Source organism: Budorcas taxicolor, chromosome 5, assembly GCF_023091745.1.
Source record: "Budorcas taxicolor isolate Tak-1 chromosome 5, Takin1.1, whole genome shotgun sequence".
NCBI classification, from domain to species: Eukaryota; Metazoa; Chordata; class Mammalia; order Artiodactyla; family Bovidae; genus Budorcas; species Budorcas taxicolor.
The window spans coordinates 100,184,669-100,211,376 of NC_068914.1; the positions used below are offsets into that span (position 1 = coordinate 100,184,669).

The 26,708-nt window shown below is 54.3% G+C and overlaps 3 protein-coding genes across 4 annotated transcripts; 2 read left to right on the forward strand and 1 right to left on the reverse strand.

The window, feature by feature from the left end:
- The first annotated feature begins 2,434 nt into the window (after positions 1 to 2,434).
- Positions 2,435 to 5,530, forward strand: CDK4 (cyclin dependent kinase 4). The gene is made up of 8 exons (XM_052639458.1): positions 2,435 to 2,609; positions 3,017 to 3,253; positions 3,420 to 3,555; positions 3,671 to 3,838; positions 3,991 to 4,100; positions 4,351 to 4,401; positions 4,568 to 4,703; positions 5,111 to 5,530. The coding sequence occupies exons 2-8, from the start codon at positions 3,036 to 3,038 to the stop codon at positions 5,201 to 5,203; spliced, it is 912 nt and encodes a 303-aa protein (XP_052495418.1). The 5' UTR covers positions 2,435 to 2,609; positions 3,017 to 3,035; the 3' UTR covers positions 5,204 to 5,530.
- TSPAN31 (tetraspanin 31) lies at positions 4,998 to 8,400 on the reverse strand. Of its 2 annotated transcripts, XR_008199335.1 has the most exons (7): positions 8,233 to 8,400; positions 7,530 to 7,697; positions 7,186 to 7,266; positions 6,744 to 6,875; positions 6,314 to 6,427; positions 5,793 to 6,212; positions 4,998 to 5,173 (listed from the first exon to the last, which is right to left on the reverse strand). XR_008199335.1 is itself a non-coding variant. In XM_052639459.1 (6 exons), the coding sequence occupies exons 1-6, from the start codon at positions 8,293 to 8,295 to the stop codon at positions 6,138 to 6,140; spliced, it is 633 nt and encodes a 210-aa protein (XP_052495419.1). In that variant the 5' UTR covers positions 8,296 to 8,400; the 3' UTR covers positions 5,519 to 6,137. The 2 variants fall into 2 exon arrangements, 1 of the variants encoding a protein (XP_052495419.1); XM_052639459.1 differs by lacking the exon at positions 4,998 to 5,173 and having other exon boundaries at positions 5,519 to 6,212.
- Positions 8,401 to 14,661: 6,261 nt separating this feature from the next.
- AGAP2 (ArfGAP with GTPase domain, ankyrin repeat and PH domain 2) lies at positions 14,662 to 25,951 on the forward strand. Its single transcript, XM_052640037.1, has 19 exons — positions 14,662 to 15,817; positions 17,509 to 17,567; positions 18,187 to 18,274; positions 18,462 to 18,547; positions 18,695 to 18,842; positions 19,934 to 20,068; positions 20,373 to 20,482; positions 20,916 to 21,074; positions 21,224 to 21,310; positions 21,395 to 21,499; positions 21,923 to 22,085; positions 22,260 to 22,379; positions 23,118 to 23,246; positions 24,161 to 24,220; positions 24,452 to 24,600; positions 24,701 to 24,791; positions 24,915 to 25,137; positions 25,267 to 25,522; positions 25,709 to 25,951. Exons 1-19 carry the CDS (start codon positions 14,662 to 14,664, stop codon positions 25,949 to 25,951), a joined length of 3,567 nt encoding a protein of 1,188 aa, XP_052495997.1.
- Positions 25,952 to 26,708: the final 757 nt, after the last annotated feature.

A 26,708-nucleotide genomic window follows, 5' to 3' on the forward strand; every position in this document is an offset into this window, starting at 1 on the left:
TTCCATTTGGCCCTGGAGCATGGTTTATATGAATCTCAAGCTTGAACTCATATCCTCAGCCAGATGATTAAGAATAGAAGTTCAGGGCACAAGGAGAGCAAATAGAGTAATAGAATGGTTTCAGATTTTAGTTCAGTTCAGTTCAGTTCAGTCGCTCAATCGTGTCCGACTCTTTGCGACCCCGTGAATCACAGCACACCAGGCCTCCCTGTCCATCACCAACTCCCGGAGTTCACTCAGATTCACCTCCATCGAGTCAGTGATGCCATCCAGCCATCTCATCCTCTGTCATCCCCTTCTCCTCCTGCCCCCAATCCCTCCCAGCGTCGAAGTCTTTTCCAATGAGTCAACTCTTCGCATGAGGTGTCCAAAGTACTGGAGTTTCAGCTTTAGCATCATTCCTTCCAAAGAAATCCCAGGGCTGATCTCCTTCAGAATGGACTGGTTGGATCTCCTTGCAGTCCAAGGGACTCCCAAGAGTCTTGTCCAACACCACAGTTCAAAAGCATCAATTCTTTGGCGCTCAACCTTCTTCACAGTCCAACTCTCACATCCACACATGACCACAGGAAAAACCATAGCCTTGACTAGACGGACCTTAGTCGGCAAAGTAATGTCTCTGCTTTTGAATATACTATCTAGGTTGGTCATAACTTTTCTTCCAAGGAGTAAGCGTCTTTTAATTTCATGGCTGTAGTCACCATCTGCAGTGATTTTGGAGCCCCCAAAAATAAAGTCTGACACTGTTCCCACTGTTTCCCCATCTATTTCCCATGGAGTGATGAGACCAGATGCCATGATCTTCGTTTTCTGAATGTTGAGCTTTAAGCCAACTTTTTCACTCTCCTCTTTCACTTTCAGATTTTAGACAGTTTATCATAAATGAGAAACTGATCTCTTCTTTTCCTTATTCCCATTCTCTCAAAGGATTGGGAGACAAAGAAGTTGGAGTCAGTAAGACAAGGGAAGTCAGAGAAACTTGCCTGTTGTCTACCTAGATGTCTGTGAGCAGAGGTTGTTTGGGAAAAGTCTCTTAGGACAAGGGCTAGGAAAGCTTGCCATAGGGGAAAAAAAGAGAAATGCAACAACCCCATATAAGGAGTCACAAGGTTTGCAGAAGGCAACACTCACTTTCATGCAGTGTGGTGGTAACTTCCTTGCTCATGCTCGCTCACTCCTATGTCTATCTATATGTGATGTATATAATATCATACACACATGTCATACCATCTTACTGCAGAAAAGAACCTTAAAGAATACTCCCAAGTATTCCTCTTTCCACCTCATCAATAACTTCTCTGCCAGCAGGTATCTGGTCTCTGCTTTGGAAGTTGGAAAGAGGGGACGACATTACCTTGCCACACGTCCTGTTGGATTATTGTACTAACCTGCCTTCCATTAGCCCTTTAATCCTAGTTTTGTCCTCAGATGGGCAGTCTCTTGGACTGCAAGGAAATCCAACCAGTCTATCCCAAAGGAAATCAGTCCTGAATATTCATTGGAAGGACTGATGCTGAAGCTGAAACTGCAATACTTTGGCCACCTGATGCAAAGAACTGACTCACTAGAAAAGGCCCTGATGCTGGGAAAGATTGAAGGCGGGAGGAGAAGAGGACGACAGAGGATGAGATGGTTGGATGGCATCACTGACTGGATGGACATGAGTTTGAGTAAGCTCCGGGAGTTGGTGATGGACAGGGAAGCCTGGCGTGCTGTAGTCCATGGGGTCGCAAAGAGTCAGACACGACTGAGCAACTGAACTGAACTGGGCACCGTCTACTCCCTATTTTATATGACCACATATAAAATATGTGACTGTATCTTTATAGATAACCTTATCACTAGTTGAACAAAAGGTCAAGTGTCTGCAACTCGAAAAAAAATTAACAAAAAAAAAGAAATCCCACATACACAACAGGAAGCAAGGACTCAGTAAACATTTGCTGAATGAATGAATGAAACAAAGACACAAATGAGAACATGTTTTCCGCTAGCGATGGAGCAGAAAGACGACAGCACCACCTCCCGTCCCTCGACCCATCTCCCGGCTTAGAGAAAGTGAGACAGGTAGTGAGACTCAGGCTCGGCTTGCAGCCCGGAGTTGGGAATCCTGGGTGGCCCAGGTTGCCATGGCACCGCATTGGACTCCACCCTCTCTCTTCTCCCGCCCCACCGCCCCAGCCAGAGTTAAGGCAGCCAGTCACGTGCCCTTCAGCGTAACCACACCTCTGCTCCTCCAAGCAATGTCAAGCGGTCACGTGTGATAGCAACAGATCATGTGGTTGCCATCTCTCTCCGCCTCTTTCCCCTCCTCGCCCCTTTCTCGTTCAAAGCCGCTTTCTGGCTGCCCCTCTGCGCATGAGTAGTCCGGTCACGTGGTCCGAACGTCCGGCGTTCGCCCCGCCCCTCCAATTTCCGCGCGCCTCTTTGGCAGCTGGTCACATGGTGAGGGTGGGGGTAAAGGGGGCCGCTCTAGCCTGCGGCCTGTGTCTATGGTCGGGCCCATAGCGTCCAGCTACCCAGGACAGACCTTGAGTGTATGGCGCTGCAGGAACCGGCTCCGGGGTCCGGATAACGGGCCGACCCCGCAGCTCCTGACACGGGGCGAGGTGAGTGTAGCCCTTTTCAGGAATGGGGACCATTCTCGCCCTCCACTGCTTCCTACGCGGGCTGCTTATGGAAGGGTTGCTCGAGGGCGGGAAGTGGGGCAGGATGTGATAATGTTCCTTTGTGGCCGAAGGGAGGTGTAATTTCAGGAACTGGGTGTCGGGTCTTTGGTGTAGGGGGTGTGTCTTATGGGATTTCCCTTGTGTGGGGCTTGATGGTCCCCAAGGAAAATGCATCTTTGAAAAAGTTATAGGGCCTCACGTGGCTGGAGGGTTTGGGGTTAGAGTTATTGTGTTACCTAGGGGGCTGCCTTCAGGGAAGTTTGGAAATGCTGTTGGTGTTGTCTTTGTGATGTCTTTTGTGGGAGTCACTTTGTTGCTGCAGGCTCATTGAGCCTCTGTGATTGTAGGGTCTCCCCTGGTCTGAGAATGGCTACCTCTCGATATGAGCCAGTGGCTGAGATTGGTGTCGGTGCCTATGGGACAGTGTACAAGGCCCGTGATCCGCACAGTGGCCACTTTGTGGCCCTCAAGAGTGTAAGAGTCCCCAATGGAGGAGGTGCTGGAGGGGGCCTGCCCATCAGCACCGTTCGGGAGGTGGCCTTACTGCGGCGTCTGGAGGCTTTTGAGCATCCCAATGTTGTCAGGTGAGAAGAAGATGGAAGGGTGGGAGTGGGTCGTGAAAGGAAAAAGACAGCCTAACCTGTAGATGTGGAGTGGTGGTCAGAAGAGGAGTGGGAACCCTGAGGAAATAGGGGAGGCCATGTTGGGTCCAAGACCATTGCTCAATGAGTGACCATTTGTTCTGGCCAGGCTCATGGACGTCTGTGCAACAGCCCGAACTGACCGGGAGACCAAAGTGACCCTGGTGTTTGAGCATGTGGACCAAGACCTCAGGACGTATCTGGACAAGGCACCCCCACCAGGCTTGCCAGTGGAGACCATAAAGGTAAGTAGGGCGGGCAGACACTGAGAGGTAGCTTGAGACCTTTGTGGTAGTTTGTTGTAATTTTAGGTGTGGCACCTGGTTCCCAGTTTCTCTGTACTTCCCCCTTCCAAACCAGGATCTGATGCGCCAGTTTCTAAGAGGCCTGGATTTCCTTCATGCCAACTGCATCGTTCACCGAGACCTGAAGCCAGAGAACATTCTGGTGACAAGTGGTGGGACAGTCAAACTGGCTGACTTTGGCCTGGCCAGAATCTACAGCTACCAGATGGCACTTACACCTGTGGTCGGTAGAATGATGGTGGCCAGGATGGGGCCAGAGTGGGGTCTGGCTGGGGGAGAAGAGTGATTGCCCATAACAGTTGAGAAGGAGCGTGTTTTTCCATGTGCTTTGCAATAACTTGCAGGACTCTCATCCGCATTACTTATTCCCATCAGGTTGTTACACTCTGGTATCGTGCTCCAGAAGTTCTTTTGCAGTCTACGTATGCAACACCCGTGGACATGTGGAGTGTTGGCTGTATCTTTGCAGAGATGTTTCGTCGAAAGTATGGGGCCCAAGTATCCCAAACATTTTGAATTTCCCAAGTTTTTTATTCATAAACCACGCCTATACCCTGCCCGCTCTTCCACTTACTATTGGCCACCTTGTCCATAGCCGGAAACTCTGAAATGTTCTGGAATTAGGAATTTCGTAGCCCTTTATTCTCCACACCCTATGTTTTGAGCCACTAAACAGTATCTACCACCCTGTCTTTGTAAAACTCCTACTGGAATGACTGTCTCTTTTCACCTTAGGCCTCTGTTCTGTGGAAACTCTGAAGCTGACCAGTTAGGCAAAATCTTTGAGTAAGTGACCTGCAAGGGGGAAGAACTTTGCATTCCGAGTCCTTGACTTTGCATTCCGAGTCCTTGACTTTGCATTCTGCTGAGTCCTTGACAGCAGCTGGCTCTGCCCCTGGAGATGGGGGCTGGAAAAGGGCCCTCCTGACCAGAATTCTCCTGTTCCCCATAGCCTGATCGGACTGCCCCCGGAGGATGACTGGCCCCGAGATGTCTCTCTACCCCGAGGAGCCTTTTCCCCCAGAGGGCCCCGCCCAGTGCAGTCGGTGGTCCCTGAGCTGGAGGAATCTGGAGCACAGCTGCTGCTGGTAATAGACTCAGGCATGGGCACAGGGCGAGACTGCAGGGGGAAATCACGTGTTTGTCACTCAGTCCTGTCAGACTCTTTACAACCCCATGGACTGTTGCCCACTGGAGTGGGTTGCCATTTCCTTCTCCAGCGGGTCATCCCAGGGATTGAATCCAGGTCTCCTGCATTGCAGGCAGTTTATTTTACCACTTGAGCCACCAGTAGGGGGAAATGGAGCAGGATAAAAGGGACCCAAATGCATTGTTGTTACTGAGACTTGATAATGAACAGGCTGGTTTTTATTACTGTTTTGAACGGCTGTCCACAAGAGGGATAGAAAAAATCACCCATTCTAGGTATTGTTGGGGGTAAGCAGGAGTCCTTTTTGTTTCTTCCATGTTTTCTGACATTTGCGTCTCTTCTCAGGAGATGCTGACTTTTAACCCACACAAGCGAATCTCTGCCTTCCGAGCCCTGCAGCACTCTTATCTACACAAGGCAGAAGGTGACGCAGAGTGAGCAACAGAATGGTTGGAACAGAACCAAGGCGAGAGACACCAAATTTCCCTTCTTTTGAACACTTGAGAGGAGAGCCCCGCCACTGAGAAGGCAACCTCTGCCTTCACCTCTGAAGCTGTGGAGACTCCTCCTCCAACTTTTTACAGACAATATTTTACTGCCTTAACAATATTCCCCTCCCACCCTTCTTTTTGAGGCTTATCCTTATCCTGTGTCCTTACACCAAGGGATATGTCCCTTGTTCTCCCCTTCTTTATACCTTTATATTGGGATCCTTTTTTATACAGGACAAACAAAACAAAGAAATATGGTCTTTTTTTTTTTTAATATTTCTTCCTCTGATTGGCTTTACTGTTTGGGGATTTGGAAAAAACCATTTGGAAGATGGAACTTCCTTGCAGATTCTCTTTAGATCACAGGGTCAGTGGAGCCCCTCTACTAACAAGGGAAGGAAAGGCACTTACATGGCTTCTTTGATTATAGAGTTTAAATGGTTTTTATTTTTATATTTACTGAACCTCCCCAAACCAGGTCCTCCTTATTACAAGAGTTCTTGGTAGTTTTCTCTCTGGATCTGTCCCTGATTTACCGTTGGAGCAAAGATGTGTTGAGGTGGTCCAGCATACGGAAGGGAGAAGAGGGGAAACAGCCAGGAATGACTCCAACTGCCATCCCATCTCATGTAATCCTGGAAACTTCCCATATCCACTTAGGGAGAGAGGAAGGAAGAAGGGTTTTTCTTTATTCCTTATAATCTTTCTCCCAGCAAAACATATCAAGGCATAAAGCCTAACTGTTCAGTTATCTTTAGGGAACATGGCAAAGGCCCTTTCCTTTTTCTCAAAAAGGGCTACAGACCCCAAGTTTTCCCTAAGGGGAAGAAAAAGCTTAGGGAGAGCAGACAGCAGGAAAGATGTCAGAAGGATCCAGAGTCTCATAGAAAGGCACTGGGGTTGGCTCGAGGATCCTTCTGATTCCGAAATCTCATCGCTAGCCAAACACCAAGGATCTGTAGAAGCAAAGAGAAAAGAGATAAACACGAACTATGAATTTCTGGGGCTAAGACTTGGAGGTGTACAAAAGGGATATAAGGGAACTAGAGAATGTTACCTCTGTGAAGCTAAAGAAGAGTCCAACACCCCCCAGGATTTTCAGGGCTTCATCTGAATGCTTAAGGAACTTTTCTCCACACATCTGACATGTGGGGCTCCGGCTCTTGCAGACCTGAGCGAAAAACACACATATGCATATTTGGAGGATGCAGAGTTGCTACGGTGCTCTATCGTAACTGTGGTGAATGACCCTAGGAATTATCTTCCAGTTCCTGATTAGTATCCTATAGACTGGACGCTCACTTGGCTAATTCTCTAGAATCTGTATCCATCCCCCAACCCCTACCAGCACACAGCCCCAGTACAAGTGAGCTGCTAGAGACAGGCAATCACATTAAGCTCAAATCTGCCAATTTGAGCATCGGCCTTAGCCAGTTTTCTATCACACAAACCACCGCCACCCCCCACCCCCTCCCATGCCAGCTCACTGCAGTGCAGAAAGCATAATCTTGTTGATCCAGGGTTGTAAGGTTGAACAAGCCACAGCAATCAAAACTTCTTTCCAGTTCATCCCGGGTATTGTTGCTCATGACCCACCAAGAAGCATTGATGACATCTGTCTGGAGGATATAGGCAGAAGGAAATCATTTGATGCGGCTAATCTTAAGAATCCCCTAACATTTTGATCCCAGCTCCAGTGTTTCAATTTGCCTTTTTAAGCAAAAAGTTAACGTCCTTGAAAAGCAAAGGTGCAGACACAATAACTACCCACTTCTGGATGGTCCTCACAGTCAGTTAGCCAGACATCCCAAAGGAAGCAAATAGCTCTGGAAGTAGTGGGTCTAAGAATGATCTTGGGGCCAGACTGAGGGTAAAGAGTCAAGAGGTTAGAGGGTGGGGGAAAAAGTACTTGAAAGGGCACCTTCTTACCTGTTTGCTTAGGTTAATAGCCAGACATGAGCAAGAGATTCCAAACTGGAAGAGGAAGACCAAACCAAGGATGATCATGTACTGAGAGGAAGAGTTATGGAAAAAAAAAAGTCCTAGATTCCTTTATGTTCCACCTATAGTAACGATCTGATCCAGTCGAAGAACTTACACAATTATGTCAGTTGAAAACAAAATCATTGGCTTTTGTTTCATAGAGTATGGTATAAGGGAGGGTAAGGAGACATATCCCCCAAACACCAGAGGTCTCCTACCCTCCTTTCTAACTTCCTAGCGAACAGTCCTCCCAAGAGCCCCAGTGCCCCAATCACTTTAGGTCAGGATACAAAGAAAAGCAGTACTTGGTGGTGGTTGACAGCACCTACCAGCCCAGCAACCGCGATGAGAAGAAGGAAGACTCCCACTGCAATAACTCCTCCGATGATATGGATGCTGGACACCAGACCCAGGCCCTTAGCCCATGCAGCCACTCCAATGAGCAACAAGCCTACCAGCTATGGAAAACAGGATATATCTCAAAAGAATTCCGGTGTGCATCACAGCCAAAGGCCAAGGTGAGAGAGGTGGCTGGACAATAAAGAACTGAGTTTTGCGTGAGTGAGTGAGAGGTACTACTACCAGGACCGGGACCATCCCTGGGCACTCCTCCCATCAGAGGTCAGAATGGCTGGAATAGGGTTGAGAGGCGGCAGGGGGCGTAAAGTCTAAGAATATAAAATAGAACATTTAGCTTCATCCATCACTTCCATTTGGGAGAAGCCTAAATTCAGAAGAGGGAGGGCTGGGCCTTTATCCCCACGATGAGCCTTCACTTCATCACCCCCCCCCCAACCACCCCTAGATAAACCATCTGATCACCGGAAGTCTCCCCTCTTCCCACGGAAGTCCCTAGGAATTCCCTCTTCGCCGGAAGTTCCCGGGAATCTTCCCGGAACCCCTAGTACATCCCTCTCCCCAAACGAAGTCCCTTAGACATTCTCTCCACTGGCCTTTCCGCCCTGGAGCTTCCCCCGACCTCCAAAACCTCACCATGTAGACCACGTTGAGCGCGCAGAGCGCATTCTTGGAGCAGGCAAAGCCTCCGCAAACCATCTCCCCAGCTTTGGGGACCCAAGTGGTCCCAAAAACTTGGGGGGAGGGTCTCGCGGACCGTCTTCTTGGACCCCGACAGCTTCTGTCTCTTTAAATCGAGTCCAGCCAAACCCAATCCTCTGCGCCTGCACCGTCCCACCCCCGCCTTTGGATTGGCGAAATTGGGGACTAATCTAGGACGTCGGTGGCCTGAATGCCAGTCAATCTGCATCGCGTCACTGACCCGCCTGCCGGCCCCTCCTTTAGGTTCTTTATTGGATGAAACTTAAAACTGGGGGCAGGGCTTCCAGAGAGTCTCATAGAGACCGGAGCCTAAATTTCAAAACCCCGGATTGAAAACGGAGATTTCTGTGGTGGCGGCTGCAAGAGGACTTATCCGAGGGAGGAGGCTCTCGGGAAATTCCGGTGAAGACAAGGTGCTTCAAGGGCCAGGTGAAAGGGCTCCTCCCCTCAAGGGAGGGCCCTCCCGCCCCTTTCCCCTTGTCCCGCAATGACTTCATGATGACGCTCTCGTTTGCTACTATTGCATCACATTCGGGAACACCCAGAGAGGCAAAATACTAAACTATTTAGCCCGGTCACAGAGGCCCCGGATTGGGCCTAACACCACCTAGCAAATACTCTCATCTTTGCAAGTGCGTCCACTAGTACACATAGCCTGATCCATATCCCCTCCTGATGGGCTGTGAACATGCTAGAAATTCAGTAGGAAAATTAGCAGCCTCGGAGCGGCGCATTCCTATATGTGACAAAACCACCAGACGCACATGAGTGTGCGGGAGTCTTCAGGGCACGTGCCTGATCCTGGGCGGTAAAAAAAAAAAAAAAAAAGACAAAGGGAGGGGCCTGGAATATGAATAAATATCAGGGGAAGGCGGAGTCTTCACATTTTCACTCCAGGGGCGGGCGTAGTGGTTGATCAAAATCTGTTTATTAAGGAATAAGTGCTTTGACGCATCGCCTTTTGCGTGGGGATAGGAAAAGACATAGTTCCTCTTTCCACCAAAACAAAGAGGCAGTCATAGTAGGAACACAAATGAAAAACCTCCCTTCAGCCCTACAGAATAATTTACATTTGTGTGTACTTAGTTTCTATGACTGCCTAAGTGGCACCGTCTTACCGCTCAAGTCAGATCGCAGGGGCTTCCAACTTCGCGGCTTACTAGCTGTGTAACCTTTGGCCAGTTACTTAAGCTCCCTGTGCCTGTTTCCTCATCTGTAAAATGGGGATAAATAACCATACACCTACCTCTTGTGTTGTGAAAATTGAATGAGTTAATATATATAGAATGCTTAGAATATATGCAGAATGGTTACCTGGCACATAGTAAACGCTCACTGCTAGTTATTATCTTTTGGGCTATTTTACAGTTTCCAGTGGGTAATCCTAAATCTAATTCTCTTATCTCCAACTACACATTCATATATTAAAATCCCTCATCCATCACAAATTAGTATCAGTAAGATATACAGGAGAAGAGGCATTTGGCAGGGCCAGAAAGGTTTAAGTCCTGAAACAAAATGATTACATCAAACTACCCACTGTTTTCCTCTTCACTCCCTCCCCCTACCGCATCTTCTTTCTGTCCTTCAGTTCCTCACCCACCCTCTTTCAGGGACTAAATCAAGGACAGGACAGTGGTATCAGGCATAAGGGGATCTGGTTGGTGAGTGTCTTAGTTGGGCGGTGTAGTGAAAAGTGTATTAGAATTATAATCAGAATACCTAAATCCTTATCTTTGTGTCAGCTCTTACTGGCCTCTCTGAGCTTCAGTTTCCTTTTCTGCCAAAGAGGGATAAAAATCCTACCCCTTGGGCCTGTTGTGAAGTCAATATATATGAAAGTGTGTTGTAAACTATTAAGTGTTATAGACAAGTCAATTATTATGAAAGTAACTGAACATGGAGCCTAGTGGTTTTGTCTGGTTACAGGTTACTATCCTCCATAACTTGTTCTCCCTGGGCCTGCTTGGCCCTTTTAAGCAGGAGATGGTTGCAGTGGGGTAGTCGACTAAGGAAGGGTTACATTGCAAGATGTTAAGTGTGTGAACCCTTTGGATGTGGAGAGTAGGTGGGGAGTACAGCCATAAGCTGGAATGCAGGGCATTAAAGGTGCCAGACCAAGAGTGTGTGGATTCCTGTGAGGGTTTGAGACTGCACACAAACCTATAGGTCATCAGGAGTTTGGGATTGCATCTGGGACGTGACATGCCACACTCTCCCCTTACCAACACCCATCTTAATTAGCTACCTCCCACAGGAGGCCCTCGGATGCTCATTAAGGCCTCTCCATCCACCTGGCTGGGCAATTGTGGCAGGGGCTGGCTGGCAGAGCTGACAGGCCAACGCTAGAGGGGGTGGGTGGTGCAGGAGGTAGTGCTGACCCAGGCTGTGGGTTTGAAACTCACCAGTCAGGAAGTGAAGTCGACAGACAGACGGAAGGGCGGGCAGGGGAGGGAGTTCTGAGGCTGAGCAGAAGGGGCCTTCTGGGGTTTGGGGGCTGTGGGGCCATGGGCTTCAGGGCCAGTGGTTGCTCTTAGCCCAGCAGGACAGGTCTGGGCAACATGCATGCCCAGAGGCAGTTGGCTGTAGCTGCAGTGAGAGCAGAAGTCAGACGACATGAGGTGGCCAGGCAGGCTCTAAACCGCCTCAGGAAGCTGGCAGAGAGGGTGAGCGACCCTGAACTTCGGGACAGTATTCAAGCTTCGCTGGACAGCGTACGAGGTAAGAGAAGGATTAGCTCCCAACTTCGGCGTCTTGAGGACCAGCAGGGGCGTATAAGGGCTTGCCGGGTCATCCATCATTTCCCAATCAGCCACTTTCTGGTTCCCAAGATGGAGCTTGGACTTGGGGAAAGAATACATCTGGAAAGCATGGAAAAAGACAGAGGAGGTGTCATTTTTCCTCTTTCCCCAACTCTCCTCCTCCTCCCAGGGGATCAAAATACAGATCATTGCTGAGCTGACCTTGGCAATGGAGAAGTGGGTGAGCATGAGGAAGACAGGCTGTGACAGACCCATGGCAGACTTGGACCCTGCTGGGGGAGTCTGGGGCAGGAAGCAGTTTGGGACAGGAGGTTCCAGGACTGGATAATGTGGTCATTCCCAGGACCCACGAAGGATCAGTGACCTCTTGTTTTCCAGCTGTAGAGAGAACACACACACACATGCCAGAAATACACCACGCAGAGTATCTCAGGCTCCCAGACACACATAACACTCACGCAGCATGCTCTGCACAGCTGAAAGTGCAGAGAAGTCCCCAGGACTCTCCTCGGTCCTCTTTCCTCCCTGTGCTCCTGTTCCTGTCTCTCCCCCCCAACACACACACACCTTCCGCTCTACCTCCTTAGTGCCATTAGAGCGAGTGATGACAACACAGGGAGGAAGTGCTGCCATGGCAACACCATCCGCCACATCCTCCTGCCCACCCCAGCCTTCAATCCTGTGGTGGGGCCCTGGCAGGAGTAGCTTCTCTCTATCCACAAGGCCCCACCACTAAGGAACTAGTGGAGCTGGAGGTCATCTCTGGTCTGGTGTCATTTAATTTGCCTCTGAAGCTGCAAAGAGCCAATAAAACTAGCTACTTTGCTCACTAAAGGTGTCTGGGTGAAGTATATCCTCCATTATACCCTGGTCTCTTCCAGGCTCTCCATGCTTAGCTGCTTACCTGGGGGTTGTGGTGGGGGATGAGTGGGCAAGAGACTGTTCTTCCCATCAAGGATGATTCCTGCCAGACCCCTCTGATAGAGGCCAACAGGAACTTTTGGTTCACTTGGGGAAGGAACAGTTTGGTTCAAGTTCCTAAGGGAACAGTCTAATTCCTTTTTCATTGCCTTTCTTCCACTGGTACCCCTCTCACCATTTCTCCCCCATCTTTTGCCAAGAATTACAGCTCATACCTTCCCTACAGGGGTTAGAAAAGGAGACCTATGGGGAGTGGCCCCATGAGGCCTCCTAGGGAGGAACTCCAAGCTCCACCCACTGCTTAGGGGAAAAAAAGAAAGAGTGGGTGAGGAAAGGTTTAGGCCAGGTAGAGGAACACAGCTTATCTTTGGAGAGGAGAGAGAGAGGAAGAGTGGAGGCTGAACTCAGAAAACCACTCTTCCTAAGTGATTTGTTCCACTCCACTCTAAGAGTCAGGATTCTGTTCCCACTGAACATAAACGAAAACTGAGGAAACCAAAGGAAGGAATATTAAGCCAGAAGCAACACATTTTCACCCTCTCTTTCAGAAAAGTCTGTTGAAGGGTCGGTCTTCTGTTCTGGGGATGGTGTCATCCTTCTGCTGAGGGTGGGAGGGGGGCGCTGGTGGGTGCTGACTGAGGACCACGGAGGGTCTGGGTACAAGTTTCAGGGAGAACAAAGGACACCCAGCATCCTGGTACCGTCCCCCCCTCATCCCCTACCAGGCCCAGCATGCCACCGGCTTCTGCCTCCAAGAGCCGCCCACGGCAGCACTTATTATAGTCTCCGCTGCGTCAGGAGGGTGGGACGCCAAATTAGGGGAACGCTGAGACTCCCCGAGTCCCAGGGAGGGGACTTCAAGGCTGGAATGGAGGCCTCCCTCGACTGGTGCACACCTGCCCATCTCATCGTCTGTCCTCCATCGGCCTAGCCCTTTCACCCTTCTCCCTGGGCTTGAGGACAGTCAGCCTTTAACTCCAGGGTCCCTAAAAGGCTGGAGGCCACAGAGAAGGCATTTTCCATTCTATCTCCTCTTTAACCTTCGGAAAAAAACCCCACCCCGAAAACCTCAGGAGATTGAATGGAACTTAGAGGAGGCCTGTACCCTCTGCCTCAGCTGACGGGGTCTTTATGTTGAGCCGCTAAATGTTCGGCATGCGTGTAACCAGGTGTGAAGGTGGTGCCTCCACTACTCAGCCGGTCCCCCCACCCACCATACACACCGATCCTCCTCTCTGCTTATCCCCGCTCTTTCTGAGGCGCTCTTGGAGCTACGGTTGCTATGGAGACCGGATGCATTTTGGTATGGGGGGTGGTGTCGATCTGTAGACGTCTTCTTTCTCCTTCCACCCCGAGCTGGAACCTTGGGACTCACTTTTCCGCCGGGCTCCTCCACTCCGTAGATCTCTCTCCACTTGAGGCAACCCCTCCTTCCACCCACCCTGCTGAGTTCCATGTTTGTCCCCATCCCCAGGGAACACTTTCCAAGTTCACTTTGGGACAGTTAGGCTCAAGTCATGGCCCAGTCAACGCACTGCGTGTGGAAGGTGGGGGTGGACGACGGGGCTGGGTCGTGGGAAGAGGAACCCGTGCAAGTACCTGGGGAAAACAAGGGGTCTTGGGAAAGGGATTTCAAGGCTCCCCATTTTCCCACGTCAGCCTCCCCGGAATTGACAGTGAATCCGAATTTGCTCCGTTTTCGCCGGGTATTGCCCACCCATACAACGATTTTTACTCTCTTGCCTAAAGGCCACACCCAACAGTAGCGCTTCCTAACCGAGGTGTGCTAGGGGAGGGGGCTCGATGTTGGAGTAGATGAGTCCAAGTTCCAGGAAATCCAGCCCAGGATTTGGGAGGGAAATCCAGTCCTGGATTTTGCACCGCCTTCGCAGACAGCCGTGCTGGTGGAGAGAAGGTGGGGGGGAGATTGGGGGGGGGGGGCAGGGGGCCGCCTCCTCCTCACTGTGAGGGGAGCGCCCGGACACAGCGCGCATCCGGACCGAGCCGAGCCCCGGCGAGCCCCCCGGACCCTGCGCCCGGATCTCACGCCCCTCCTCTCCCGGACCCCAGACCTGTGGGTTCCCACCCCCTCCGGCTTCCCTCCTTCCTCCCCCGCCGGCGCCTGTATCTCCATGCCCAGCATCCTCCCCGCGCCCCTGCGAATCCCCTGCACGACCAGCCCCATTAGCTTCCCACCCTCCTAAAGACCCCCTCTCGACCCCCATCCGCGGCCCCTGTCCCTCGAGTCCCCCGTTCCCCGCCCCTGCCTCCCCCGCACCGGTTCTTCTCCCTCAGCCCCGGGTTCCTCTTTTCTGCCCCGTTTTCCTCCCTCTCCCCTTTTGCCCCCGCTACAGTCCTCCCCGCCCTCCCCCGCCCATCTCAGCGCCCCCACCCAGGCCGGGGTGCAGGGTCCGGCGCGCCTCCTTGGAGCAGCACCAAGGTCCCGGGGTTCCAACGGGGTGGGGGCGCAGGGCGGGGAGCATGGGGAGGGGGCGCCCCGTGTGATGGGAGGGGGGCGCAAACGGAGGCGGCGGCGGCGGCGGCGACAGCGGAGCCGGGCCGGGGGCTCAGCGGGGTCCGGGGGCTGGGGGCAGCAAGCAGGGCGGCCCCATGGCCGGGCCCCCCTGAGGCAGTCCGGGGGAGTTCCCTCCCCTCCCCAGCTCGGGGGTCTCGGGGCCCCATGAGCCGGGGCGCGGGCGCGCTTCAGCGCCGGACAACGACCTACCTCATCTCGCTGACCCTGGTCAAGCTCGAGTCGGTGCCTCCGCCGCCGCCTTCTCCGTCTGCGGCCGCAGCCGGCGCCCCTGGGACCAGAGGTACCGAGACCGCGGATCCCGGCAGCCCCCGAGGCGCTGAGGAGCCGGGCAAGAAGCGGCACGAGCGGCTCTTCCACCGGCAGGATGCGCTGTGGATCAGCACGAGCAGCGCGGGCGCCGGGGGCGCCGAGCCCCTCGCCCTGTCCCCGGCTCCGGCCAGCCCGGCCCGCCCCGTCTCCCCGGCTCCCGGCCGCCGCCTCTCCCTCTGGGCCGCCCCTCCCGGACCCCCGCTCTCCGGGGGCCTGAGTCCAGACCCCAAGCCCGGGGGCGCCCCCACCTCCTCCCGGCGCCCCCTGCTCAGCAGCCCGAGCTGGGGGGGCCCGGAACCCGAAGGCCGGGCGGGCGTCGGCGTCCCCGGCTCGTCCTCCCCGCACCCCGGCACTGGCAGCCGGAGGCTCAAGGTGGCGCCTCCTTCGCCGGCTCCCAAGCCTTGCAAGACCGTGACCACGAGTGGCGCCAAAGCCGGCGGGGGCAAGGGCGCCGGTAGCCGCCTGTCATGGCCCGAAAGCGAGGGCAAGCCCAGGGTCAAGGGGTCAAAGAGCAGCGCCGGGACTGGAGTTTCTGCCGCCGCCGGCGCCGCAGGGGGAGGGGGAGCGGCAGCCACGACCTCTGGTGGGGTCGGGGCTGTGCCCGGAGTCCGAGGGAAGCTGTCCCCTCGGAAAGGCAAGAGTAAGACCTTGGACAACAGTGACTTGCACCCGGGACCACCTGCCGGCTCTCCTCCTCCGCTAACCGTCCCAGCCACCCTGATTCCCACCTCTGCTGTCACCGCCGCCTCCGCGCTGCCCACCGGGCCTGCACCTCCAATCACTCTGGAGCCTCCAGCTCCCGGGCTGAAACGGGGCCGGGAGGGGGGCCGAGCATCCACTCGAGATCGCAAGATGCTCAAGTTTATCAGCGGCATCTTTACCAAGAGCACAGGAGGGCCTCCTGGTCCCGGGCCCCCTCCCGGTCCGCCGGTCCTGTCTTCTGGCAGCGGGTCTAGGGAGCTGCTGGGTGCAGAGCTCCGCGCCTCCCCCAGTGAGTAGGCCCAGGGCCTGAGGACAGGGAGGGGAGGGCACCTGGAATGCTCAGCTTGGGGTGGAGGAGTGGTGTCCAGGACTGACTGAGAGAAGCTTCTTGGGTGGATGGATGAACCAGGTTCATTTCTCTGCCAAGAACTGGGGCAAAAAGGATAAGAGGTCCTGGAAGCGGGGTGAGTAGGCATTGTGGGACATGAAAGACGACGATGTCAGAGGGACTCAGAAAGCCTCAGAGCTTTCTGGGATAAATAATGCCCTTGCTCAGCATGGCTGTAGGAAATTGCTCCCAGAGAAGCCCCAGACTCCACTCCGAGCTTCAGCTGGCCTCTGGGAGCATGGAAACGGCTTTGCGTTGCCCAGAGGGTTACTGAAGGAGAAAGGAGGTGGGGAAGCCTCAGTTTCTCCTGAGCACTTGGGGTGGGTGATCAGAGTGACCTTGCAGACAGTCCTCGCCAGGGACAGGTCTTTCGCTGGGCTGAGAGCAGGCTGGTGAGGTTTCTAGCAGGAAGGGACAGGGTTCTTTCCATTCAGTGAAGGCGAATTGGGCAGTACGGGAGTGCACGGGGGCTGGAACGTGCTGAACACTTGCGTGTGAAGTGAGAGCGGGCGGATAGGTAGCCTCACTCTCCCCCCACCGCCCACCCCAGCCCCAGAGCGCATTGAAATTCCTAGGGGGCCTGACCGGGAGTGACTCAGTGGGGTGGAACTGCTGCAAAGGCAATTCTTACTCCTGGAGACTTGGGAGTGGGTACGGAGAAAGTACTGTCTTTTTCCGGTTGGGGGGGCGGTGGTGGTGGTGGTCTTTATTTATTTATTTTCTAGAAGAGAGAGGCGAGGGCGTCTCGGTTCAGCTCACACTCCCGGGAGAGGTGGCGAGTCCGGGAGCGCAGGCGGCCCCCGGGGTTTGGCTCTCGAGCGGGTGGGAGCAGATGGCTCCGGATCCCAGAGTTCCCGCCGCAGCTGCGGCGCCCCGGGAACGTCCGGCTAGTGTCAGGCGCGGGGGCTGGACCCGGCGGGCGGAAGGAGCATCTTTCCTCTCCCGCCCCCACGACTCTATCCCTCCCCAGGCCGGTGGCTTCTCTCGGCCTGGGAGTGGAGCCCGGTTCCCCATCGTTCTTCTGGAGGGTGCTGGTGAGAAGGGTATGAGAGAGGCGTATAGAAAAATCCAACCTCCATTCCTTGGGCTCTGGGGAGGGGTCAGGGCCACAGTGCCGTTGACCTTGAAAAGGGGGAATGATATCTTCACTTCAGGTTCGGTTCTATGAAAGGGAGACTGAGGTGGACCCACTCACTCCTATGTCCCAGTCCCTTTTTCTGGGGATTTACCCTGGGAATCAGTCAGTTTGGTGAGCTGGACACCTTTTTGTCTTCCAGAGAGAAGACCCCGTCAACTGTCAGAGCCTTGGTCCCCCAGTTTGGGGCAGGGACTCATGTTTGGGGATGTGTTTTAAGGGAGATGCCCACTGAAGTATTTTTGTCTTGCTGGCTCCGTTGCTAAGCAACCACTGAGCGGCAGCAACAGCTGTGGGGAGAGAGACTAGGATGGGAGGACTGGGGACCACTCTCAACTCAGCTTTTCCACACAGCTCTCCAGCCCAGGCAGGGCAACTACAAAAGGAGGAGGGGTAACAGGGTTGGGAGCCCTCCTTGGCCTGGAGTATCCCTCTTAAGACTCCTTTTCTGTTACAGAAGCTGTGGTCAATAGCCAGGAATGGACTTTGAGCCGCTCCATTCCTGAACTGCGCCTGGTAGGTAACCCAGTCTCCTGGTCTGTGTGAAGATTGATCTCTCTGCCACTGGCACTCAGCTCTCTCGCCTTCACCTCTTCCCTTCCCTCCCTCTATGAGAATGGGGAATAGTTTTCCAGTTCTGAGATTCTACCTTCATAGCACCTTCCTGGGGCTTGATATATCCTCATAACTTTTCCTACTATAGTTTCCCTTCTTCCTGCTGGTCCATGGTCCTCTTCCAGATTTCTCCTCATTTCTGACTTCTCCCCTTCAGTCCTTCATGTTCTGTTGCCTAGAATTGGGTAAAATTTTCCAACTATTGCCTAGAGCTGTAACATGTCCCTCACCAGACATGCATCTGGTATGTTTCCTAAACAACAGAATACCAAAAAAAAAAAAAAAAAAGGCACTGAATTGACATTCTTCAGCTTGTGGTCCACTTCCAGCTTGGGATCATTTCTTACAACACTCGTGGCCTGATCCTTGCAAATGCCCTCCTGACTGATGTCACCCAGGCCCTGTAGAACCCTGCTTGGAAGACTTAACACTGCCAGTCTCTTAGAGTTCTCTGGAATGTTCAGACTCAGTCATCGTGCCTCTTAATTCCTTCCATCTCTGCTCTACAACCTTTCCTCAGGGTGTGCTGGGTGATGCCCGGAGTGGGAAGTCATCGCTTATCCACCGATTCCTGACTGGTTCATACCAGGTGCTGGAGAAGACAGAGAGTGAGTTCTCAGGACCCATAGTAACCTAAGGGTTGGGGTCAGGGATCTGGGCAGTGTGATCAATGACTCTGCAGGTATGGTGACCAGAGAGAAGAATGCAGCCACAACAGCTAAAATACAGGGAGCATGGGGAGATTTGGTGACCTGTGACCTCTGACCTCCTATCACTCCCAACTCTTCTGGACAGGTGAGCAGCACAAGAAAGAAATGTTGGTGGATGGACAGACTCATCTGGTGTTGATCCGAGAGGAAGCTGGGGCACCCGATGCCAAGGTGAGGGATGAGATGATGGGGTAGGCAGGTGGGCTGGGGTCAGCACTGGCCAAAGGAGAGGCCTCTGGTTTCCCAGGTCTCCTTGGGAATAACATCCAGAGAAGTGGGCCTGTCTGACCATCCATTTGCTCCCTCACCCTCCGCAAGTTCTCAGGCTGGGCAGATGCTGTGATTTTCGTCTTCAGCCTGGAGGATGAGAACAGTTTCCAGGCCGTGAGCCGTCTTCACGGGCAGCTGAGCTCCCTTCGGGGTGAGGGACGAGGAGGCCTTGCCCTGGCACTGGTGGGAACACAAGGTAAGGAGGGGCTGGGGAAGCACAGCTTTCAGGGGGGTTGCTACTGGGTATCACCCAACACAAGTGAGAGCTTGGCAAGGTGTGTGGACAGGGCCACTGGATTTCAGTAACCCTCTGGAAGGAGTCTGGTCTCTAAATAAGAGTCGTTAAACAAAACACAAACTCCCCAAGGTCTGAGAGAGAAAAGAGGACCTTCCGGGAAGGACAGCTGCAATGGCAACCTCCTTCCTCTGAGATGTCACCTGCTTGGTGTTCTCACACTGCTGTTTCCTGATGCCACCACCAGGCCCTCTTCACCAGCAGAGCCAGGAAAAGTTTCTCCAGGACCCACCTGTACGAAGCTGGCAGGTCTTTCTGTCTAGATGCCTGTCCTGCAGATGGCTGTTTCCACCTGTTGCTTGCCTCTTGGCTTCCTGCTGCAGATGAACAGTCCACCTTTTACCATGGACCTTTAGCCTCATCCCAGTTCATATGCTGCCAGGTGTCCTCCCACTCAGTTCAGGACTCACTGAATTTGCAGGGCAGGGGGAGTGCCGTTCAGGAGTGTCAGCCGTGTCAGACCTTATCAGGACATTCCAGTCAGCTCTGGAGACTGGCACACTGAGCTCACCCAGCCTACTCGTGATGCAGCTGGGTCCAACATTCAGAAAAGACTATACGCTCCCATTGCACCCTGTCATAGGAGGGATATCGTCTCATACCCTATCCCTAGTGGTCCCAGCGGAGAAGGCGATGGCACCCCACTCCAGTACTCTTGCCTGGAAAATCCCATGGATGGAGGAGCCTGGTGGGCTGCAGTCCATGGGATCGCAAAAAGCTGGACATGACTGAGCGACTTCACTTTCACTTTTCACTTTCATGCATTGGAGAAGGAAATGGCAACCCACTGCAGTACTCTTGCCTGGAGAATCCCAGGGATGGGGGAGCCTGGTGGGCTGCTGTCTATGGGGTCGTACAGAGTTGGACACGACTGAAGTGACTTAGCAGCAGCAGCAGCAGTCACAGACTAGGACTAGAACCCAGAAGAAAGGAAAGCAGCAAAGTGGGCATGGGCGCCCTCATCCACCACCCCTTCTCTCTCGTCCCCTCAGACAGGATCAGTGCTTCCTCCCCCCGCGTGGTGGGCGATGCTCGCGCCAGGGCTCTGTGTGCTGATATGAAGCGCTGCAGCTACTATGAGACTTGTGCAACCTATGGGCTCAATGTGGATCGGGTGTTCCAGGAGGGTGAGCTTGGCCATCCCTTGCATGTGTTGGGGAGCAGGGAACTTAGATATTCCTCAAGGTCCCACCTCCAGGCCTCCCTCTGTGAGCGACAGGAAATTAGCCTGTGTGGGAGGGAGGAGGGACCAGGGAGGTCAGAGAAGATTTGCTTAATAGCCACAGGTCCTTCTGGGCAGGAGGAGCTGGCAAGGCCACAGTGACAAGAAAGTTGGAGCCTGTTATCTCCTGGGCATTTCTCAAAGTTGGGCAGAAAGGGTGGTCTTGGGTATCTGCCCTGCTCATGCCTTCTTCCCCTCCCCTCCCCTAGTGGCCCAGAAAGTGGTGACCTTGCGAAAGCAGCAGCAGCTTCTGGCTGCCTGCAAGTCCCTCCCCAGCTCCCCAAGCCACTCAGCAGCTTCCACTCCTGTAGCTGGGCAGGTGAGTCAGGATTTCATGGTCCAAAGAAGGGCTGGTGGGAATTAGAGGAGGGGCTGGTGATCCAAGGAGAGGCACAAAGAACCCAAGGAAGTTGTGGGGGTGAGGACAGATGGAAATGGTGGTGACAGTTTGTAGAAAATGCATCGGACTGGAAATCAACCAGGTTTGAAACACCATTTGTAGCGTCCTTGAGCAATTCACCTAAACATCCCAAGGTTGTCAGGAAAATTGTATGGCATAATACTTGTGAAGTCAACCTCTGCAAAATCTAAAGCACTGTGACAATGCTAGTGAGGAGTTTTTATTATTAATGATAATACAAATAAATGGTGATGAGATGAGGGACTATCTCAAATTCCTCATCACTTGATGTGACTGTAGCCTGGTGGGCTGGGGGCCCCTCGGCAGTTCTGAGCCCTCTGTTTGCCTGCAGGCTGGTAACGGGGGCCACACTAGCGACTACTCTTCCTCTCTCCCGTCCTCACCCAATGTCGGTCACCGGGAGCTCCGGGCTGAGGCAGCTGCAGTGGCCGGATTGAGCACCCCAGGGTCCCTGCACCGGGCAGCCAAGCGTAGGACCAGCCTTTTTGCGGTATTGGACACTCTAACCCCCTATCCGCCTGTCCCCTGTTACATGCCTATCTTCCCTGGTCCCTAAATCTCTCTGTTGGCCCTTCATCTGTCTCTCATGTCCTTCCATCAGCATATCCATCCTCTAATTGATGCCAATAACCATTCCAGAATCGTCGGGGCAGTGACTCTGAGAAACGGAGCTTGGACAGTCGGGGAGAGACAACGGGAAGTGGGCGAGCCATCCCCATCAAACAGGTGAGTGGTTCAGGGACTGGGGTTGGGCTGGGGGGAGCTGGTCTTCACTGGGTTTTCTCCCACATGTCTCTTTCCATTCTTCAGAGCTTCCTACTAAAGCGAAGTGGCAACTCCTTGAACAAAGAATGGAAGAAAAAATATGTGACCTTGTCCAGTAATGGCTTCCTACTCTACCACCCCAGCATTAATGTGAGTGCCAGAGACTGGCTGGGCTACAGGGGCTGGCCTTGGGTGCACTTCTAGCTCTTCCAGTCTGTGCCTCTAGCAGATATCAACACTGGTTCTGGGAAGTGCTAGTCCTCTTCTTTTAACTTTAGCAAAACATCTGTTAGGCAGCTACCATGTGCCCATGTTGCAGATAGAAATGTAAATCCATCTCCTGAGGACTTGCAATCTAGTGCAAGCAGATGGAGACAAGACCTCTACCTGGCCTGCCATTCAGGGATGCTTTCTGGGGGAGACAGTGCTGGGCCCAGTCTGTTGGGCTCATCCCAACCCAGTCAGCTCCCAGAGCCCTCTCTCCAGTCCCTCTCTGCCCATAATATTGGCTGCCTCCCAGCACTACTGAGGACCCCAACATTCCCTACACTCTCAACCCCTATACTCCTGTAGGATTACATCCACAGTACCCATGGCAAGGAGATGGACTTACTACGAACAACAGTAAAAGTCCCTGGCAAGCGGCCCCCACGGGCCATCTCTGCTTTTGGCCCCTCAGCCAGCATCAACGGGCTGGTCAAGGACATGAGCACTGTCCAGATGGGAGAAGGTCCTGGTGAGTGAGGCAGCTGACAAAGGGGCAGGAGAGGGGCCAGGGCTAGGAAAAAGAGGAGGGAGGAAGAGGAGAATGGGACTGGTTAAATGGGAAGGTGGGTAATGACAAGGGACCACGTAAGGAATCACTCAGAGACTGACTCACTGAGGATTTATTTTCTTCCCCATCTGACAGAAGCCACCACTCCTACCCCAAGCCCCAGCCCCAGCCCTAGCTCCCTGCAGCCACCACCAGACCAGACATCCAAGCACCTGCTGAAGCCAGACCGGAGCCTGGCACGAGCCCTCAGCACCGGTCAGTAAGGAATCATCCTCCATTGCTGTCTTCCAGATCCAGAAGGGATGCGGAGGGAACTAAAACTGGGGTGGGAGCTTGGAGGCTGGACTCAGTGAATAAGTGGACACCCCAAGCACTGACTGGGTACCCAGGAACCAAGCTCAGTCATACTGTGTTTAGCAAAATGGCTAAGACAAGTGGGTTCTAGAGCTAAGATGCCTGAACTTGAACTTGAATCCTGGCTTGCCACTTGGGCAAGTTACTTGACCTCTCCACATCTCAGTTTCCTCATCTGTAAAATGGAGATAATAGTTTCTACCTCAGATGGTTGTTTTGAGGCTTAAACTGAGAACATTGTCCTGCACATAGCCAGCCATCAACATTTGGAATGTTTGGAAATATGTATTTTTTAAACAAATAGCAAGTAACATTGTAACAAGTGGTCCTCACAACAACCTTGTTGGGTCAAGATTATTATCCCCATTTTAGGGATGAAGAAACTGAGACTCAGAAGATTAAGTGACTTGCTCAAGGTCTCAAGGCCAGTAAGTGGCAGAGCCAGGATCTGAGTACAGGTCTGACTCTAAACCACTCATCTGCCCTCCTCCCCAGGATTGATCAGGGGGGACCTCCTAGAGAGGGATGGCTGAGGAGGGGGACCCTAAAATGCCAAATCTAGTTCAGGGGAGACAGGTTATGGAGAAATCAGGGAATCTGTGGAGGGGGCAGCTGAGCAGCTGTGTTCCCCTCCCCAAGACTGTACCCCATCTGGAGACCTGAGCCCCCTGAGTCGGGAACCCCCTCCTTCTCCCATGGTGAAGAAGCAGAGGAGGAAAAAGTTGACGACACCATCTAAAACTGAAGGCTCGGCTGGGCAGGCTGAAGGTGAGGCCCTGGTGGGCAGTTTCACTCTCACCCTGGACCCTCACCCCCAAACTCCAGGTCACCCCTGCAGGAGGAGGAAAGGTGCCTGAGAGGAGTGCTTGACTATCATCACCACTCTGTACAGTATTTAGTGAAAAATGAACGGATGCCTTTCAGCCCCTGTGCTTCCTCCTATTCCCCAGCCAATGCCTTTTATGGCAATAGGGCCCAGCCCCTGCTCTCAATGGCCCCTGTAAGTCTGTAGCTCTTGCTCCCTCTCCTCATGACCCTCTAGTTCATGTTCCAGACCCAACTCTGCTTAACACCCCAGCCCCTGTGCCCAGAAGGCCCCATTATCCCCGAGGACTCAGTCCCTGACTTCAGTGACCCCCAGTGACTCTTCAGCTCCTGGGGTCTACCCACGCAGCTCCTGTTCCCAATAACTTTCTGTGATTGCCAAGCTCCCACAACAGCCTTTGACTACAGTGATTTCCATTCCTGCCTCCCTGTGACTTCCCACAGACCCATGAGACTCTGCCTGAATCCCAGGGACCCCTCACCCCTGGCCTCTGAACTCCTGTCCCCCTTCCCCATGCTCCCTCAGATCCTGGCCATCCCTTCCCCTCCCAGAGACCCGGCTCCTCATTGGTCATGATCCCCGGTCCCTGCCGCCCCTGCTCTCTGCCGGGTGCTCAGACCCAGGTTCCAGATCTGCCTACTCTCATGGCTCTTGGCTTCCGCTCTTCTCTGCTCGGGGGCCACTGACTTTAGTTCTGCTTTCTCTCCCCATCTGTCTGTCCTGCTTTGTCTCTGGCACTCTCTGTCACTATCTCTCTCTCCACCTCTCCATTTGCCTCTCTTTTTTCTCCTTTCTTGGTCTCTTTCTCTGTTTTGCTCTCCATTCTATCTCTATCTCCTTTGCTTCGGGAAACCAGCCAAGCGCAAAATGTGGAAACTAAAATCCTTTGGTAGTTTAAGAAATATTTATAAAGCAGGTAACAAGTGGGGAGCTGGGTGGGGCGCTGAGCTGGGGTGCAGAGGGGTGGGGGTGCCCCTGCCTTCCCCTGCATGTGCTCGGGCTTCCTGCTCTCCCGCACCCTCTGCTTCCCCAACCACTCTGCTCTACTCCCAGGGGCTTGGGATGGACCTCTGGGAGGAATGGTTTGGGCGAGGCAGCTCCTGTTTGAATTCTATCCCTAATGACCCCATCCCATCCCCCCACCTAGAGGAAAACTTCGAGTTCCTGATCGTGTCCAGCACTGGTCAGACATGGCACTTTGAGGCAGCCAGTTTTGAGGAGCGGGACGCCTGGGTTCAGGCCATCGAAAGTCAGATCCTAGCCAGTCTCCAGTGCTGTGAGAGCAGTAAGGTCAAGGTAAAGGGTCGGGTGTCGGGCGGAAAGCAGAGGTGAGTGTCTGAGGCGTCCGGAGAAGGGCTCAGAGGGAGAGTCTGACTACTTCCAACCCTTTCTGCAGCTGCGCACAGACAGCCAAAGCGAAGCCGTGGCCATCCAGGCGATCCGGAATGCCAAGGGGAACTCAATCTGCGTGGACTGCGGGGCCCCCAGTGAGCACAAGGGGGCAGTGGAGAGACCCGGGAGGGAGTGTGGTTCGCTAGAATTGATGAATGCTGCTGGGTGGCCCGTCCAGCTGCTCCTCCAGGGAGCTGACCCCTGCATTCCATCCCCAGACCCCACGTGGGCCAGCCTGAACCTGGGCGCACTCATCTGCATCGAGTGTTCTGGCATTCACCGGAACCTGGGCACACACCTGTCCCGCGTGCGCTCGCTCGACTTGGACGACTGGCCGCGGGAGCTGACCCTGGTGCTGACAGCCATTGGCAACGACATGGCCAACCGCGTGTGGGAGAGTGACACGCGGGGCCGCGTCAAACCCACGCGGGACTCTTCGCGGTACGCGCGCAGAAGAGGGGTGGGGGCGACTTAGTGTGTGCAGCTTCCAGGAGGGTCACCTGGGTAGGGAGCAGAGGTCTTGGGGTGGGAGGTCCCTAGAGCCTTTCCTGTTGATCTCTGGTCCTGCAGGGAGGAGCGTGAGTCGTGGATTCGCGCCAAGTACGAACAGCTGCTGTTCCTGGCGCCACTGGGCACTTCCGAGGAACCGCTGGGCCGCCAGCTGTGGGCCGCGGTGCAGGCCCAGGACGTGGCCGCCGTTCTCCTGCTTCTGGCCCACGCGCGACACGGGCCGCTCGACACCAGCGTAGAGGACCCGCAGCTTCGCTCCCCACTTCACCTGGCGGCCGAGCTCTCCCACGTAGTCATCACGCAACTGCTGCTGTGGGTAAGTGAACCGGGGATGTTGTAAAGGGGTTTGAGGATTCCGTCTGGGAAACAGGCAGGCGCGCGGTGGGCGGGGCGAGATCCCCAAAGGCACCCTGTGGAAGTGGGCCCGGCGATCCCGGGGAGCCGGCGGGAGGGGATTGGCCCGGGGGACGCACCGTAACGCGGCCGTCTCCGCCCTCTCTAGAACGGCGCCGACGTGTCCGCCCGCGACGCGCAGGGCCGCACCGCGCTCTTCTACGCTCGCCAGGCTGGGAGTCAGCTGTGCGCCGACATCCTTCTCCAGCACGGTTGCCCGTGTGAGGGCGGCAGCACGGCCACCACTCCCAGCGCGGCCACCACCCCCAGCATTACCGCCACGCCCAGCCCCCGCCGCCGGAGCAGCGCTGCCAGCGTGGGCCGAGCCGACGCTCCAGTCGCGCTGGTATAGTTGCGCCGCCGGAGAGACACCCCCACCCCCACACGGGCAGGGCACGACCACACCGGGTGGACCGCTGGACAGATGCACCCACTCACCTCTCCGGTCCGCACTTCGTTCCCGCGGGAGCACTTCTTCCCCCACACCATCCCCGCAAGAGGGCACAGCCCCCGCGCCTCCCGGAAGACACAAACTCACTTCCCTCTCCCCAGCGAGGCATGGAGACCCCAGCTTGACACGCCCCCTCTCCACTGTTTCCACACTCGGATTGCTCTGGGTCTACCCGCTGGAGGGACTCCCCCGCCGAGGTCCCTGCTCCTGGCCGTTTGGATGTGCCCGCTCGCGCCCCCTAGGGGTGGGGGAAAGGACTAAGTCCTGCCTGTGTTCGATTATCCCACGGCGGGAGCATTTACCCAGGCTGGCTCCTGGGGCGACGCCACGCCACAGGGAGGGGTTAGTACGTGGGAAGGCTAGCCCTGGGACTTGGGGCCAATAAGGGGGACCCTACCCCTTCCATGCTAATCTCACTGCCCAGTGAAGGGGGAAGGGCAGCGAGGGGCAGGACCCCTGCTGCCCATGGGGGTAGGGGGTCCCCAACCCTTTCCGTGAAAGGGACCAAGAGGAGTGGAAATCAGGACGTTCCCCTCACATCCACCCATGGATGGAAACTAAATGGTCGGGGGAGCCGAAAACCTGGGTCCCTCCTCACTATCTTGGGAGGGAGAAGGGACGGAGCAAGAGCGGGCTAAGGGGGACTGGGGAGGGGCCT

What these genes read in the sequence shown, in the direction of transcription:
- TSPAN31 (XM_052639459.1), bottom strand. Translation starts at nt 8,295, where the DNA reads ATGGTTTGCGGAGGCTTTGCCTGCTCCAAGAATGCGCTCTGCGCGCTC. An exon ending in CTATTAACCTAAGCAAACAG is followed by an intron (nt 6,876 to 7,185) that starts GTAAGAAGGTGC and finishes TATATCCTCCAG; the next exon opens with ACAGATGTCATCAATGCTTC. An exon ending in TCTTCTTTAGCTTCACAGAG is followed by an intron (nt 6,213 to 6,313) that starts GTAACATTCTCT and finishes TTGCTTCTACAG; the next exon opens with ATCCTTGGTGTTTGGCTAGC.
- CDK4 (XM_052639458.1), top strand. Translation starts at nt 3,036, where the DNA reads ATGGCTACCTCTCGATATGAGCCAGTGGCTGAGATTGGTGTCGGTGCC. An exon ending in GAGCATCCCAATGTTGTCAG is followed by an intron (nt 3,254 to 3,419) that starts GTGAGAAGAAGA and finishes TGTTCTGGCCAG; the next exon opens with GCTCATGGACGTCTGTGCAA. An exon ending in TGCCAGTGGAGACCATAAAG is followed by an intron (nt 3,556 to 3,670) that starts GTAAGTAGGGCG and finishes CTTCCAAACCAG; the next exon opens with GATCTGATGCGCCAGTTTCT.
- AGAP2 (XM_052640037.1), top strand. Translation starts at nt 14,662, where the DNA reads ATGAGCCGGGGCGCGGGCGCGCTTCAGCGCCGGACAACGACCTACCTC. An exon ending in GTAGGACCAGCCTTTTTGCG is followed by an intron (nt 21,075 to 21,223) that starts GTATTGGACACT and finishes TAACCATTCCAG; the next exon opens with AATCGTCGGGGCAGTGACTC. An exon ending in CCCACGCGGGACTCTTCGCG is followed by an intron (nt 25,138 to 25,266) that starts GTACGCGCGCAG and finishes CTGGTCCTGCAG; the next exon opens with GGAGGAGCGTGAGTCGTGGA.